This window comes from Saccopteryx leptura, chromosome 4 (genome assembly GCF_036850995.1).
Source record: "Saccopteryx leptura isolate mSacLep1 chromosome 4, mSacLep1_pri_phased_curated, whole genome shotgun sequence".
In the NCBI taxonomy this organism is placed as follows: Eukaryota; Metazoa; Chordata; class Mammalia; order Chiroptera; family Emballonuridae; genus Saccopteryx; species Saccopteryx leptura.
In genome coordinates this window covers 29,662,026-29,679,105 of record NC_089506.1, presented here as the reverse complement: position 1 = coordinate 29,679,105, position 17,080 = coordinate 29,662,026, and the positions used below count along the sequence as shown (strand labels likewise).

Below are 17,080 nucleotides of genomic sequence, written 5' to 3'. Positions count from 1 at the left end.
AATCCTCCAAGATGGCTCCCCTCTGATCCTGCTTGCTTTATACACACCCTTATGAACTTGCCTCCAACACTGTACCAGGGTTGGTCTCTATGACCAATATGACAGTAAATCACTCCCAAGATTAGGTTATAATCTCACCTGCGCCTTCCCACTTCCATCTCAGCCTGCACTCTCTCGATGACTTGTTCTGGGAGAACACGTAAATCAGCTAGGGATCTTCGTAAAATGCACATTCTGATTCAGTGGGTCTGGGGCAGGGCCTGAGATACAGTATTTCCAATAAGCTCCTAGGTAATACACATACTGCTAGTTCAGGGAGCAAACTGCAGTGCTGCCGAGTATTGCTAAGGAAGAGGTAGACTTCTGTTTTTTCCCCTGCCATATTTAAATATGTAAAGAGAGTCAAGTCTGCAGTAGTTCAGTGCAGTATCATCTCACTATATTCAATTCTACAGAGCAGTGTTTCTCTGAACATGAATGCGTGTACCAATCACCTGTGCACCTTATCAAACTGTGCTGTAAGTCAAGGGCAGGAGATTCCGTATTTCCAGCAACCTCCAAGCAACACTGAAGCCTCTGGTCCAAGGGTCAAACTTTTTGAATAGTTAAGGTTTTAAAAGGCTCTTACATCATTTGTTTGTTTAACATATTTGATTATAGAAAAATGTAAAACTTACATGTCAAAACCACAATAAAGATGAATAATGAATTTGAAAACAACATTTGCAACATCCATGACAACATGTATATCTTTTGCATTAATTTTCTATGGCTGCATAAATCATAATCCTATACTTCTCAAGTTTCAGAAACATCAACCAGAAAGATAAACTCCTGAAATGATTTACAAAAGCCCTATATACATTCCAACTTTTCCTACAACTACTCCATCCAGAACCATCACCCACCCTACGTTCACACAGTACTAAAATATTAACTTCTCTAACCTTACTCTGAAAACACACATTTTGGGGGTTTTGTTTGTTTTTGTATTTTTCTTAAGTGAGAAGTGGGAGACAGAGAGACTGACTCCCACATATGCTCAACCAGGATCCACCTGGCAAGCCCACTAGGGGGTGATGCTCTGCCCATCTGAGCCTTTGCTTGGTTGCAACCCAAGATATTTCAGCGCCAGAGGTGAGGCCATGGAGCCATCCTCAGCACCCAAGCCAACTCACTCCAATGGAGCCATGGCTGCAGGAGGGAAAGAGAGAGATAGAGAGAAGGGAGAGAGGGAAGGGTGGAGAAGCAGATGGTCGCTTCTCCTGTGTGCCCTGTCCAGGAATTGAACCTGGGACTTCCACACGCCAGGCTGATGCTCTACCACTGAGCCAACTGACCAGGGACCATTTTGGTTTTTTAAAGTCTATTCAATTGATAAACATTTATTGAGCATCTAACACACTTTTGTTTTGATAACACAGCAAGCTCAAGTAGAAGTCATCAGTTTAACGGTCCTCTCCTCTTTCCCTTCAATTGATCTTTGGTCTAGTTCAACTACTTATAGGCAAAGCATTTCATCACTCTACCATGGGATTCAAGTCCCACAGGCTACTTATTCTAGATTTAGAGAGAGAAAATACAGACCCTTCTTCACAATTAACCTCTCACTACCACGTTTTTTCCTTACAATTTTTTAAAGATATAACTAACATACCATTAAACCCACCCTTTAAAAAAGTATACAATTCATTGGTTTTTAGTATATCCAAAGTTGTGCAATCATCATCACTATCTAATTCCAAAATTTTTTCATCACCCCAAGGCCTGACCTGTGGTGGCACAGTACATAGATAAAGCGTCAACCTGGAACGCTGAGGTCACCAATTCGAAACCCCAGGCTTGCCTGGACAAGGCACATATAATAGTTGATGCTTCCTGCTTACCCCCTCCCCTGTCTCTCTCTCTCTCCCCTCTCTAAAACTGAATAAATAAAAATTTTAAAAGAAACTCCATACCATACCTTTTATCTATCAGCCCCAATGTCCCCAGTCCCCCAACCCCTGGTAACCATTAATCTTTCTGGCTCTACAAATTTGACTATTCTGGACATTTCACATAAATGAAATGATAACAATACAGTCTTTCTGACTGGCTTTGTCCATGTACCATGATGTTTTCAAGGTTCATCCACATTGCAGAATGTATGTATCAGTACCTCTTTCTTTTCTATAGCTAAATAATTCCATTGTATGAATATACCATATCTTATCTTTCCATCAGTTGATGAACATGTGGATTATTTCCACTTTTTGGCTATTATGAATAATGCTGCTATGAATATGCATGTATAAGTTTTTATGTGGACATATGTTTTCAGTCCTCTTGCGTATATATCAAGTGCAGACTTGCTGAGTAATATGCTAACTCGACGCTTAACATTTTGAGGAACTGCCAAACTATTTTCCAAAGCAACGAACCATTTTACATCCCCACCAGCAATGTATGGGAATTTCACTATTACATTCTCAAACAACGTGAGGCTGTTATAATTCTTGAACGAAAGAAGAGATGTGCTCCACACCGTATTACGATAATTCTCTATGAAAATACTGCATTAACACAACATAAATACTGTAGATACTAGAAAGAATACAGGACATAAAATGTTATAGGGCCGAGTATCCTGACCAAATGAGTGAATCTCTCCGAGCCAACGGTTATTTAATCGTAAAATAGGGACATTGTACTGACATTTCCTGTTTCAGTCGCCATAAAGATTAAATGAAACAACCCACACAAAAGTGCTTTCCTACACTGATTATTCAGTCCTGGGCAAAGCATTAGGGGCAAAAGGCGAAATACCTAGATCCTGCCCCTGACCCTTCCTTCACGTTCCCCCGCGCGGGAGGGGTTGCTGAGTGACGGCGGGGGCTGCAGCCACCTCCCTTCTCCCCGAGGGCCGCCTGACGAACCACGCAGGATAAATTGTTGGAGCCCAAAAAACAGAGCTGGGTCACTTCAACCCAACATCGTTCCCAAGCGACAGATTCCGCAGCCTCTACTTAGCTTAGCAAGTCAGCCCAGGATCTCTTTTCCTTTTTGAATAGTAATAGACATTTATTATGGTCGAAGCAGAAAAGGAGGAGCAAAAGAAAACAAGCATACCCCACCCACCCACGATCCCATCTCTTATCTGTACAACCTCCCCCAAAAGGTAAACAAATATGAAACCCGATCCACTAGGAACTCTGGAGGCATATCAATCTGAATGGCCCTCAACCTCAAAGAACCCCCTATCGAAACCCCCTGGGACAGACGGCGCAAAGATTACCTGGTGGCTTCCTCCAGCTCTACCTGTCTCGGCCCAGGTACCTCCAGAGGAATAGTAGCCATCGCCTCCTCCACCTTCTCCCGGCCAGGTGGTCTCAACCGGGCCACCCCCGCGCGCCCGCCAGGAAATGGGAGGCTGGGGAGGTTCCGGGCGAGGAGGATATAAGGGTGGAGGTGGGTGCACGGGCACATCTCCACCCCCAGGCCCGTAGTAGCGACCATACGAAGGACCGTCACTGGGGCCGTAGCCCGAACGCCTTAAGGCCGACATGGGCTCCACTGCCCCGAAGTGCTTCCCGCCCCCCACGACCGGCCTAATGCGCAGGCGCCAGCCAGCGAGAGGGAATGGACAACAGTGAAGGGGGTCGGGCCGACAATAACCAATCACAAGCCAAGTTCCGCCCCTTCACCTGCGAGTCCCGAGAGTTGAGGGATGGATGCTCCTGACTCTGGGGTCGAGGGAGGAAGAGAATTAGTGGTAGCACCGTTTTCCATAAAAAAGAGAATACATTTTCCCACTACCTAGGCAACCTAGATTCCTCCTCCCCTCTCTTCAGGGATGGGGAAAAAAGTCCCAGGACCGCAGGAGGGTCCCGCCTCTTCCTGAGAACGGAGCACGTGATACCGGAAGTGGGTGGGGATAATATGGAGGACTTTCCGGCGAGTCCTGGCGGCAGAAAGCCGGGGCAGAAGTGCTGGTCCCGGTACGGGTACCTGTCCCGGTCCCGCCGAGGCGGCAGCTACGGTAGGAGGACGGAGGTGTTGGACGCGCTGGCCCTCCGCGCTGTACATTGCAGCCTTATCTCCGCCCAAAATGAACTATATGCCCGGCACCGCCAGCCTTATCGAGGACATCGACAGTGAGTTGCTCGTTTCCTTGGGGTGAAGTCTGGAGTGAGACCCTTCCTCCCGGACGGTGCCTCCTTCGAGAGAGCTCGTAGAATGGGTGTGGGGCAGAGAGCGGTGTGTTTTTCGCACAGCACTGGATGTTAGGCGTTGACACCCTCAACGGCATGGAGGAGCCACGGGGACACACCGCTTGCCCACCTCCTAGCCTGCAACCTCGATTACGTTTGTCCTGTCCTTCGCAGCCTCCCCCAGCTCACGGGCTGCTCAGCCACAAGCTGTGGAATTCAGTCCCGCTTCCGAGGGACGTGGCTAGTGGGGCCCGAACACGAAATTTGACCCTGCCCAGTCCACTTTCTCTGCGCTATTTCCAAGTACCAGGTTGTTTCTGATAGATGGATGAGAATACTTAAAGGATTCATCAAGAAATGAAATGTTAAAACAACCGCGTTTAGACCTAATTGGCAGTAAACATAGACTTTATGTTCTGCAGCCATTTGCAGCGTTACTTAACCGTGAGGGTTGTCAGTCCTTTCGGGTTATGGTAGTAGAAACCATTCATTGCCAGAGAAGGTAATGACTTTTCTGAAAAGGTTTCACTTCAGACTTATATATTTTTTTTCTGTTAGACAATTTTCTTTTGCTTTTACTAAGAAGAACTCCCTTATTCCTAGTCATTGTCCGAAAGAGGTGCTGGGTCCTATGCAAAAGAAGAGCCACTTAGTAGTCCAGTTTTTCCTTTTGCTGCACTCTCATCTGTGAATTATTTCCCAGGCAACATTTTTGGAATCGTTTTAATCGTATGGTGTCTTAATAACTTGCAGTTGCTGCAAAATGGTTTACAAAGAGTTTCAACCAAATTACAAGTCTCCACAGTTACTATGTATGCAAATTAAAGAGTGTATAATTAAACTTATTTCATCTGAAATCTTTTTTAAATCTACATATTTTTCTTCTTTTCCAAGGGAGATAGACAGATTCCCACATGTGCCCTGGGCAACCCGAGTCTGGGGCGATGCTCTTCCCATCTGGGGCCATGCTCCCAACTGAGCTACTTTTAGCACCTGAGGTGGAGGCTCCAGGGAGTCATTCTCAGTGCCCAGACCCTAGGTGATGTGCTACCTAATCAAGCTGTGAGAGAAGAAGAGAGAGAGAAGGGGGAGGGGTGGAGAAGCAGATGGTTGCTTCTCCTGTGTGCCCTTGCCACCAGTCGAACCTGGAACTTGCACACGCTGAGTTGATGCTTTACCAGCGAGCTAACCGGCCAGGTCTGGACTAATTTCATATATACAACTACTGTTCAAGCCTATCTGTAATGTAATGAAAAGTTAACTTTCAGTTGTCGGAGGATGCCCTTTTTCCCTCAGCTCTCTTGTTATATATCTGAATTATTTGAGGTCCTAACACATTGTTATTAAAAATAATGTTGTTTTCAAGCCTTCTAACTTTTTTTTGTAGATTCCAAGCCTCCTTTTTTACTGCAAAGTTCAAAACCATTTTTATGCACCCTTGACTGTCCCCTCCCACCTTCTTCCTCTTGGTAGTCTTGCTAGTATTTTCCCCATCCTCTTGTTTGAGTCAGAAGTATTCCTCCCTTGCAGTCTGTGTTTTTCCTTACTCTTTCCTCCCACGGCTTCTGGAACCTTCTTCCATTAATATCCTTTTTCTCATACCATCTCTCTCTCCCTGGACCCTTCTCTCCATGTTTGTTCTTGTCTATCCATCTCAATTTGTTTTCCAGTTGTATCTCCCCATCAAATGCTCCCATCCCCCTCTTTTTTATATCCTCACCCGCAAACCTCTCGAGTCATCTCTTTTTGGACTCTTTCTGACCACCTCCGTTACCCCTGCAATTTGACTTTTGTTATCCACATGCTGCTGCAGCTCTATTCTTAAAAGCCGGCAGTCTGATGAACTCTTCTGAGTTCTCCCCTCCCCTCTGCAGCATTGTGATAGTATTACACTGTGATACTGGACTCTTAATCTGTGCTCTTGATTTCTCTAACACTGGCTCTTGCTGATTTTCTTATCTGTCCAACTCTTACTGTTTCTTAGGTTCCATCTTTGGCTTGCTTCTTTCTTTAAGTCTAAGAGATCTTCTGGACTTTAATAATTGTATCACCTCTTTGTGGCCTTATCCAAAATTGCCCTAATTCTGACCTTTTTAGCATTCCAGTCTTACATTTCCCACTGTCTTTTGACATTTTTACGTAAGTGTCCTGACAGCACTTCAGAATTACAAACAGCTGATAACCTTCTGTCCTGAGCTTGTTGTTCTTTCTTCCAACTTTTGGTAAATGGTCCTCCCTGACATGATGACTCAAAATTCTTACATGTTCTTTAACTCATCTCTTCTGCACCCCACTGTCTCATACCTACCCTCATATACAAACTCAATTAGTTAACAAATCCTGTTACACCTGCACCTTTTTCCGTTGAGTCTTAGCCCTCTCATCATCTTCCTTCTCGTCTCTACCTTGGTTCAGGTCTCTCTTTATGTCTCAGACTCTTGGAATATCTCAGCCGCTCTCCCTTTATATCCAGTTCAGTCTTCAATGGTTTCTATTCCCTATGCAGTCAAATCCAAACAGCCTGCTCCTAGTTCTTTTTTTACTTAAATTCCTGTTATTTCCCTTCACACCCTCAACTTTTCACCAAACATTTGGTTACTAGTCCTTTTTTTCTCCTGCCTAATTACAGATTTCCCTCCTTACCTACCTTTCAGGAACCAACTCAGATATATCCTCCAGCTAGAGTTTCTCTAAGTCTCGTATAATTAAGAAGTACTTTCTTTTGGTGCTTAATTATAGCCTAATTATAAATTATAAAACCCTTCAGGGAATACAGCTATAAATTCCTTCAGGGAAGAATCATTGGCTTGTTCCTCTGTTCTGTATCTAGAAAGTACTTTATGCGTGGCATTAAATGAACGAAAGGTGCAGTGGATAAAGCAACGACCTGGAATGCTGAGGTCGCCCGGTCGAAACCCCAGGCTTGCCTGGTCAAGAGAAATACGGGAAACGAGTTGATGCTTCCTCTCTCTCTCTTTCTCTCTCTCTCTCTCTCTCTCTCTTTCTCTCTCTTTCCCTCTCTGCCCGTCTCTCTCTCTCTCTCTCTCACCCTCCCCCCCTCTCTTTCCCCCCCTTCCTTGCCCTCCCTCCCTCTTCCTCTTCTCCCTCTTCTCTCGAAAATCAATAAATAAAATATTTTTTAAAAAAAGAACTTTGCTAGCTATTCTAGTGACTGGCTTATTGTCATTCTTCAGTCAGCTCAGTCACCTCTTGAGAGGTTTCCCCGACTATTCTATCTTCTGTAGCTCCTTCTCTTTCATCATACTGTCTTGCTGTCTTACTATTCCATTGTACTAATCACAGTAGCTTCTTTTGTTTGCCTTCCTTCACCAGGAATATAAATTCACAGAGTGGTGATAGTCTGAGTTTTATTCTCTACTATATATCTAAGCCCCAGAACAGCGCATAGCTCTTAATAAATATTACTGAATTGTTGCTCTAGCTTATTGTCACCATCCTCCTTTTACATGTCTGGAGCATTGTTTTTATTTAAAACCTTCCCTGATTCCAAAGTGTGAAATAGGATCTTTTCTTAAGTTCAGAGTGGGAATCAATCCTAGAATTAAGATCATAAAGATTATCCGGGCCCTGGCCAGTTGGCTCAGCAGTAGAGTGTCAGCGTGTGGAAGTCCTGGGTTCTATTCCCGGTTAGGGCACACAGGAGAAGTGACCATCTGCTTCTCCACCGCCCCCCTCTCTTCCACAGCCATGGCTCAAATGAGCAAGTTGGCCCCAGGTTGCCGAGCAATGGAGCAGTGGCCCCAGATAGGCAGAACATCAGCCCCAGACAGGGGTTGCCAGGTAGATCCTGGTTGGGGCATATATGACAGTCTGTCTCTCCATCTCACTTGATTTAAAAAAATAAATCATCCAGACTGAATTTCTCACTTTGCAGGTGTAGAAGCTGACATGACACTATTGGAGGGTAGGACAGATTAACTTTCAAACACTAGGGTCTAGAGCTGGTCGGGCTTCCTGGCCCTCACCCTGTCCTTTTTCCACTCTGTCACACTGCTCTCATTCTTTTCACCACTAACCTAATCCAGCAATTTCCCACCTTTTTCATCTCATGCCACACATAAACTACAAAAATTCTGCAGCATACCAGAAAAGGTATAATTTTGATTCTTACCAGGTGGCCATTGTGTTGGCTGTTTTATTTTTAATTTGACAATCTAAGGGCGAAGAGGCCATTGTCCCTGACTAATAGATAATGCATGTTTTAAAACTCCTGGCACACCAGTTGAAAATCACTGTTTTGGCCCTGGCCGGTTGGCTCAGCAGTAGAGCGTCGGCCTGGTGTGCGGGGGGCCCGGGTTCGATTCCTGGCCAGGGCACATAGGAGAAGCGCCCATTTGCTTCTCCACCCCCCCCCCTTCCTCTCTGTCTTTCTCTTCCCCTCCCACAGCCAAGGCTCCATTGGAGCAAAGATGGCCCGGGCGCTGGGGATGGCTCCTTGGCCTCTGCACCAGGCGCTAGAGTGGCTCTGGTCACGGCAGAGCGACGCCCCCTGGTGGGCAGAGCGTCGCCCCTGGTGGGCGTGCCGGGTGGATCCCGGTCGGGCGCATGAGGGAGTCTGTCTGACTGTCTCTCCCCGTTTCCAGCTTCAGAAAAAAGAAAAAAGAAAATCACCGTTTTAATCTAAACCCCAGGCTACCTTGGTCCTCCCTCTAATTTCCCTATGAACTCCACCTTAAATTCATTGGGAAAGGAAGTGGTAGAGCTTAAACTGCCAACTTTATTTTTGCTGTTACCCTGTAAACTTACTAAAGCTACCAGTTTTAATTTTTTAAAGATCTTTTTTCCTGTCCCCAGAAAAGCACTTGGTCCTGCTTCGAGATGGAAGGACACTTATAGGCTTTTTGAGAAGCATTGACCAATTTGGTATGTATTAGTTACAGACTTCTCTTATACTCTGGATAATGAGAGCTACCCATTATATTTTTCATTATTTATATTGTAACGTATTTATCTGCAACTTTTTCATGAGTAACAATGGAATATTGTTTTGACTTATTACAACATTGCTTCCTAAATTATGATTAGATGGTTCAAAAGCTTCTATTTGCAAGTTTGTATTTCTAAAACTGGTTTTCACTAGAACATAGGATTACAGTGTTTTGGAGTATTTTTTTATTTTCCCCATTAGAGGGAGCCAAAAGATAGAAATAAACTCAGTCCACTGAAAAAGCTATTCATCTGTACATTGGCTTGGGTGTGACTACTCTTCAGAGCAGTTCGTGTACTGAAGATAATCCCTCCCTGTCCAATGAAAATTGGATAGGAGTTGGACTGACCTGTGGTGGCGCAGTGGGATAAAGCATTGACCTGAAACACTGAGGTCGCCGGTTCGAAACCTTGGGCTTGCCTGGTCAAGGCACATATGGGAGTTGATGCTTCCTGCTCATCCCCCTTCTCTCTCTCTCTGTCTCTCCTCTCTCTCTAAAAAATCAATAAAATAAAATAAAAAATTGAATAGGAGGCGTTTTCTGAAGCTTGTTAGGGATCCCAAAATTAAGCTCAAGATTTTATACTTAGGGGTACATTAGACTCAGCATTCTCAGTCTTTGGCATCTCACACTTTTCTGAAGAGATCTCTATTTGCTTCTGTTTCAAGAAACTTCTCAGTTCATATCAGCATTTGTTACACATCTATTAGGTCAGTGGATTTGGGCATGAGGAAGAAAAAAACATAACTGAAACACTTGTAAGAGTTAGTGACGATAAAGAGTATAGGCAGCTGCTTTCTTCAACTAAGGCAAATGGTACCAATGGAAAAAAGAAAAATAGTTCTCTTAACATCAGGATTCTAAATCTTAAGTCAAATTCATCAGACGCCTTTGATGGAAAAGCAATAAATTCTGACAAAGTAGAAAAATAGGTTTTTGCTGTATTCATGGACGCATATATTGGGTTAAATGAATTTTAAATACTGAAACAAAGTTAAATCTTTGATAAATCATCACAAATACCCAGACAACATGGAAAAACTGTTTCTTTCTAAAAACAACAAGAGTTTTAACCTCTGCAGTTGTTTAGAATCTACCCAGTGCCTTCATTTATATTTCCTTACAACTATGTTGATATTGGCAATTAACTGATCATTTTAATTTTCTTTTTTCCACCGTCACTCATGTAATAGTGCAGTGGTCCCCAACCCCTGGGGCCGTGGACCAGAACTGGTCCGCAGAGAAAGAATAAATAATTTACATTATTTCCATTTTATTTATATTTAAGTCTGAACGATGTTTTAATTTTTAAAAACGACCAGATTCTCTCTGTTACATCCATCTAAGACTCACTCTTGACGCTTGTCTCGGTCACATGATACATTTATCCGTCCCACCCTAAAGGCCGGTCCGTGAAAATATTTTCTGACATTAAACCGGTCCGTGGCCCAAAAAAGGTTGGGGACCACGGTATTTGTGCAACATAAGCCCAAACTCTCTCTCTCAGTTTGCAATTGGTTAAAAGTCTCTTAACTCTTTGAGTAGTGTTTTTCATGCTCGCTGACCCCCAGGAGTGAGTTTTTTTGTTTTTTCAAAAAATGAAATTAGTTCCAGTTACAATTTTATTAACTTAAAATCATGTTTGTGCGCACAATTGGGTCTGCTATGCCCCGTGTTAGCCATATGCAGCCGGCATATTTAACAAATCTCCTCCTTCAATAAAACTCTTCAAAATTCAAAAAAAAAATCATGTTTGTTTGATAACCGATTTATGGAAACAAGAAGAACATACATTTGCCTTTTTTTAATGTTGCCTTACACATGTACGATCGTTTCGTACTCTGGATGGTCAGGAGGCAGGAGGACGTACATGAATGAATGTTTATACTACTCAAAGGGCTAAGTAGTGTGTCGTAATGAAATAGGAGAAGTTTGTTTGAAATTTTAGTTTTTCCCAGAATTACAAAGTTTTGAAATCATGTTTAGATAAATCTTTTCTATTCAAAATAACTGAGTTATGGGCCTTTACCCAGTGATTTGAACTTAATATCTTTGTTTCTTCCCTATACACTTATAGCTAACTTAGTGCTGCATCAGACTGTGGAGCGTATTCATGTGGGCAAAAAATACGGTGATATTCCTCGAGGGATTTTTGTGGTCAGAGGAGAAAATGTGGTCCTGCTGGGAGAAATAGTAAGTGAAAACTGTTAAGCTGCTGTGGGTCTGGATAATCATGCTAGTTAGGTTTCTTTTTGTCTTTTCAAGAAGGAAAAATACACTTTCCACATTTCACCCCGCTTCTCACGGGAAAGCGCCAGATTGGTTTAGGAAAGCCACGGTTGTAAAAGGAGAGGTACAGAGAGTAATTAACTTTGTTTCAGTGCCCCTCGGCATCTTAAAGAGTTGATCCCATTAACAGCAAAATATTGATTTCACCAGATATCTTTTAAAAATACCACCCTATAGCCTGACCAGGCGGTGGCGCAGTGGATAGAGCTTCGGACTGGGATGCAGAGGACCCAGGTTCGAGACCCCGAGGTCGCCAGCTTGAGCGTGGGCTCATCTGGTTTGAGCAAAAGTCTACCAGCTTGAACCCAAGGTCACTGGGTCCAACAAGGGGTTACTCGGTCAGACCCGCAGTCAAGGCACATATGAGAAAGCAATCAATGAACAACTAAGGTGTTGCAAGCGCAATGAAAAACTAATAATTGATGCTTCTCATCTCTCTCCGTTCCTGTCTGTCTGTCCCTGTCTATCCCTTGCTCTGACTCACTCTCTGTCTCTGTAATAAATAAATAAATAAATAAAAATAAAGACTTTAAAAAATACTTTAAAAAAAATACCATCCTATAAATGTGTTCATTAATAAATTATTTCTGCTATTTCTTATAACAGAAAATTGAAAAACCTGAAAAAAATAAGTTGGGTAAAGTAAGATTTATATACACTGTATTTTGCAGTCATTTAAACAAATGTTACAAGTAGTTGTTTATGACATAAAGTTATTAGCTGTGGTTGTAAGGAAAGGCATTGCATATACAAGGGGATGCCCATGTATAGTATTTTAAGGAGGAGAAGGGGGTGAGATGTAGGAGAAGACTTCTGTGAACTAGCCTGATAATGGAGCTCAGCTACACTTGAATCCTTAGCTCAACCAATGAGGAGGAGGACTAGCTGTCAGCTAAAAAACTAAATCTTCTAAAGTGTTGTTACCATAGGGGTATGTGTGTGTCTGTGTGGGTGTACAAACATATATACATACGTGTATGCACATAGACATACAAAGCTATTAGAAAAACATATACAGGTTGGGCAAAAGTAGGATTTCGCTGCATATGGAAACTATTAGAGTAATTAATAATAATACACGAGGCCCTGGCCGGTTGGCTCAGCAGTAGAGCATCAGCCTGGCGTGCAGGAGTCCCGGGTTTGAATCCCGGCCAGGGCACACAGGAGAAGCACCCATCTGCTTCTCCACCCCTCCCCCTCTCCTTCCTCTCTGTCTCTCTCTTCCCCTCCCGCAGCTGAGGCTCCATTGGAGCAAAGATGGCCCGGGCACTGGGGATGGCTCTGTGGCCTCTGCCTCAGGTGCTAGAATGGCTCTGGATGCAACAGAGCGACGCCCCAGAGGGGCAGAACATCACCCCCTGGTGGGCATGCCGAGTGGATCCCGGTCGGGCACATGTGGGAGTCTGTCTGACTGCCTCCTCATTTCCAGCTTCGAAAAAATGAAAATAAATAAATAAATAAAAAATAATAATAATAATACACGAATAAACTGTTGCATAATCACAACTATAAACTTTTTTTTTTAATTTATTCATTTTTAGAGAGGAGAGAGAAAGGGAGAGAGAGAAACAGAGAGAGAAGGGAGGAAGAGCTGGAAGCATCGACTCCCATATGTGCCTTGACCAGGCAAGCCCAGGGTTTCGAACCGGCGACCTCTGCATTTCCAGGTCGACACTTTATTCACTGCGCCACCGCAGGTCAGGCCTATAAACCTACTTTTGCCCAACCCTATATATAAAACTATTAGAAGTACTCAGTATTTTAAAAAGATAAACCTCATTTCATATTTTACATTAAACATTACTTTAAAATACCTTATTTAATACCTTTGACTTGATCTTGCTTCTTCTGATTATTGAGTTTGCAAGGAAAGTCAAGATTAAAAACTTTGATCTTTGGCCCTGGCCGGTTGGCTCAGCGATAGAGCGTCGGCCTGGCGTGCAGGAGTCCCGGGTTCGATTCCCGGCCAGGGCACACAGGAAAAGCGCCCATCTGCTTCTCCACCCCTCCCCCTCTCTTCCTCTCTGTCTCTCTCTTCCCCTCCTGCAGCCGAGGCTCCATTGGAGCAAAGATGGCCCGGGCGCTGGGGATGGCTCTGTGGCCTCTGCCTCAGGCTGGCCTCTGCCTCAGGCGCTAGAATGGCTCTGGATGCAACAGAGCGATGCCCCAGAGGGGCAGAGCATCGCCCCCTGGTGGGCATGCCGGGTGGATCCCGGTCGGGCGCATGCAGGAGTCTGTCTGACTGCCTCCCCATTTCCAGCCTCGGAAAAATGGGGAAAAAAAAAACTTTGATCTTTGCTTGGTTTTATCTTTTCCTATTTTGTTTTTAAAGTTTTCAGTCAAGTTTCCCAATACATTGCCATCTCTTAAATCAGATTTGTGGAAGTCTTTTGAGTGGAGTGATTTGGTCTATAGCTATTTTTAATAAGCCATTTGAGAAAATAAGGAGATATTTTTGCCAGGGTCAGATTGGTTCAGAGACCTTGTGTTGAAATAGCTAGCTAGAAATCACTCATCAGTACTGCCTAAGTGCTTCTATGAAATGTCTGTTTCTGATTTTCAAAATATTTTTTGTGGTTGCAATTTTTGTTTATCATTTCTTGCATGTTCATGCAGCAGAAATGATCATCTCCTTCTATTATGTAAAGGTTGAAATAAAGCACTATGTGCGCAGAGGTATGAGGGAGGACAGTAAAAGACTGTGAAGTGGTCTACCAGTATATTAAGGGCCAACACCTCTCTGGACAGTAGAATTATGGATGATTATTTTTTTCCTTTTTTTTTTTTAATATTTTTCTGATTCTAATTTTTAAGGAGGAAACATACTACTTTGCTATTTTAAGTTAAAATATTTACACATATTCTGCTTCAGTTTTATAGCAGTGAACAGTAACATACTTTCTGTGGCAGGCACATTGGCACAAATTGCCCCTGTGTAGATATATATGTGTGTGAGTAGAGGTAAACTTGTGATTGTTCTTGAAAGTTCATTGTTTCCTGGGAGCCTTTTTGGGAAGAAAAGTACTCTTTTTATATATTATGGTTTGGATGCTATAGAATTTTTACAGTGATACCATAGTTGTATGAATCAATAGTCATATGGATTAATAGTTTGAAGAAATTAAGTGCTAACCCTAGGGAAAGTCATACCCAGAAACCATGTAGATTCTGTAAACATTGCATTGCTTAAGAAGTCCCTGGATTCTGCCTCAAGGATGGTGATGTACAAAGTCTTAACTAACTAACAAGACAGATTGTTGGGAAACAGCATTATCACAACCACATGAATAGCTCACTGAATAACACTGAAAAGTTCAATAGGCAGTTTGCCAAGCTAAGAACATTATCTTCCCTTCCACTGCAACCCATGGGTTGTGAGGGCAGGTTACACTGGATAACATATACTTTCCTGGGTGCATTTAACATTTGACCTAGGGCAGAGTTTGCTTATGTAATTTGTGTGGCTTTCATCTGACGTCTCTGGTGAGAGTCCTCTGGTGAGAGTCCTCCGTTTGCTATGTTACAGCCTGTGGGTCCTGAGGCCTTGGTGACATCTGTAGATTAGTATGCAGTGATAGGCTGGGACATCTGGAGTTTGTATATGTGAAACGCCTTCCTGGAATTTTATCACTGAAAGAGAAGAGGAAAAGAAATAAGAATACCCTGTCTGTATAGACTTCCCAGTTATAAAAAAAAACCAGAATAATACCTTATGTTCATTTTTAAAAGAATTAACTGAATCTGTGGATAATATATGCTTTTATAGCAAGATTCTGCATTACAAGATGGTTTATCAAATGGTATAATGTGTATAAAAATAAAACTTAAGCATATTATGCCATATTAAGTGAAAAAATATAGTCACTATAAAGTCAGTAGGTACATGAAAAAAGATGGAAGGATAGTCACCAAAACGGTATCCCTCCGTACTGGAATTAAGGATTTAAAAAAAATTTTTTTTTTCTTGCTTGTTTGTTTTTAAATGTCATACAATGAGCGTGTATTTTTTTTTTTAATAATGAGAAAAAAAATTTTTTAGAAAGCAAAAAAAATTGTCATTAAAACAGAGAACTATATTGAGGCCAAACTGGTTTAGTAATCTAACTGGTCTGCTGAGGTTTTCTCTGCAAGACTTGTTGCTATAGAGGGAAAGGAGTCTCTTAGTTAATGCAACAGAGGGACAGTTTATTGCCTTTGGGGGGGGGGGTGCTTCTTTGACTCAGTGTTCTTTACCTTCTTACTGAGCAACACCCCCCAGAAATTCAGCTGAATTTGATAATGTAAATATAAATATACAAAACTTATCTAAAGCCGTCTTGGCCTTGGTAACTTCTCTTTCTTAGATTCTCTGGGGTTGGAGAGATAGCCCTATTTATTTTATTTGTTTTTTTAAGGAAAGTACTCTTGACTAATGTAGGACTTCAGACACCTAGAGCTTTGTTATACACAGTTACTGATCCCTCATTACCACATTCATGTAAGTATTCACTCTGTAGTAGTGTGATCATTTCTTTGTACTGTTCCTAGGAGAAAAATATTTCAGCCATGTCTCAATTATGAAAAATAACCTAAGTCTGACATGGGAATCCATTTGCCTTCAGATCTGTAATGTTTTCTATTCTTGGTCACCAATTGAAGTTTTTCCAAACTTCTTTGTTTTGTAGGATTTGGAAAAGGAGAGTGACACCCCCCTCCAACAAGTGTCGATTGAAGAAATCCTAGAGGAACAGAGGGTAGAACAGCAGACCAAGCTGGAAGCCGAGAAGCTGAAGGTTCAGGCCCTGAAAGATCGTGGTCTCTCCATTCCGCGAGCAGATACTCTGGATGAGTATTAACCCTCGCTCAGGGGCCACTGCTCTTGGGGAGCAGGGACTGTCACTGAATAGAAGTGACATTCCAGTCACCTTGCGAATTTGACTGGAGACTGTAAAATTTTGAAAAGTCAGTTTTCTTTTGAATTCTGTCACATATGCAACATGAAGAAGTTATGTGGCTTTTTTTCTTTTTAATAACAAAATCATTGTTTAAAGAAACAGCTGGATGGACTCCTTTCAGACACCACCCTGGAGCCAGCATTGCTTCTCTGTATCGCCCTTCTCATCCTCAGTCGGTGTTTACAGGGAACAGTCTTCATTTGCGTGTAAATAAAGTATGATTCTCAAAACTGTCATGTTATTTCCTAAGTTTTAGTTGCCTCCAGTGAACAGACAAAATTAAAATTTTGGTCTCGCCTGACCAGGCGGTGGCGCAGTGGATAGAGCGTCGGACTGGGATGCCGAGGACTCAGGTTTGAGACCCCGAGGTCACCAGTTTGAGCGCGGGCTCATCTGGTTTGAGCAAAGCTTACCAGCTTGGACCCAAGGTTGCTGGCTCGAGCAAGGGTTTATTCGGTCTGCTGAAGGCCCACAGTCAAGGCACATATGAGAAAGCAATCAATGAACAACTAAGGTGTCGCAATGAAAAACTGATGATTGATGCTTCTCATCTCTCTCTGTTCCCGTCTGTCTGTCCCTGTCTATCCCTCTCTCTGACTCTCTCTCTGTCCCTGTAAAAAAAAAAAATTTGGTCTCAAAGGGATAAACAATCCACACACTGGGATTTGCCCTCTGCCACATTTCCAAGTTGTTACTTAAGAAGCAATATGTATTTATG

General features: G+C 42.8%; 2 protein-coding genes across 4 annotated transcripts in view; one reads left to right on the top strand and one right to left on the bottom strand.

The window, feature by feature from the left end:
• BAG4 (BAG cochaperone 4) overlaps positions 1 to 3,574 on the bottom strand; it is a 35,543-nt gene extending 31,969 nt beyond the window's left edge. The window contains exon 1 of one of the 2 annotated variants that reach the window (XM_066380346.1): positions 3,275 to 3,574. In XM_066380346.1, the coding sequence (XP_066236443.1) occupies positions 3,275 to 3,544 (270 nt within the window). In that variant the 5' untranslated portion in view covers positions 3,545 to 3,574. The remainder of the gene's footprint in view (positions 1 to 3,274) is intronic. The other variant, XM_066380345.1, reaches the window with a different exon arrangement.
• A 343-nt stretch (positions 3,575 to 3,917) lies between these two features.
• On the top strand, positions 3,918 to 16,586 carry LSM1 (LSM1 homolog, mRNA degradation associated). 2 transcript variants are annotated; one of them, XM_066380347.1, is made up of 4 exons: positions 3,918 to 4,133; positions 9,006 to 9,074; positions 11,217 to 11,332; positions 16,093 to 16,586. In XM_066380347.1, exons 1-4 carry the CDS (start codon positions 4,088 to 4,090, stop codon positions 16,261 to 16,263), a joined length of 402 nt encoding a protein of 133 aa, XP_066236444.1. In that variant the 5' UTR covers positions 3,918 to 4,087; the 3' UTR covers positions 16,264 to 16,586. The 2 variants fall into 2 exon arrangements, with proteins under 2 accessions (XP_066236444.1, XP_066236445.1); XM_066380348.1 differs by lacking the exon at positions 9,006 to 9,074.
• The last annotated feature ends 494 nt before the right edge of the window (positions 16,587 to 17,080 follow it).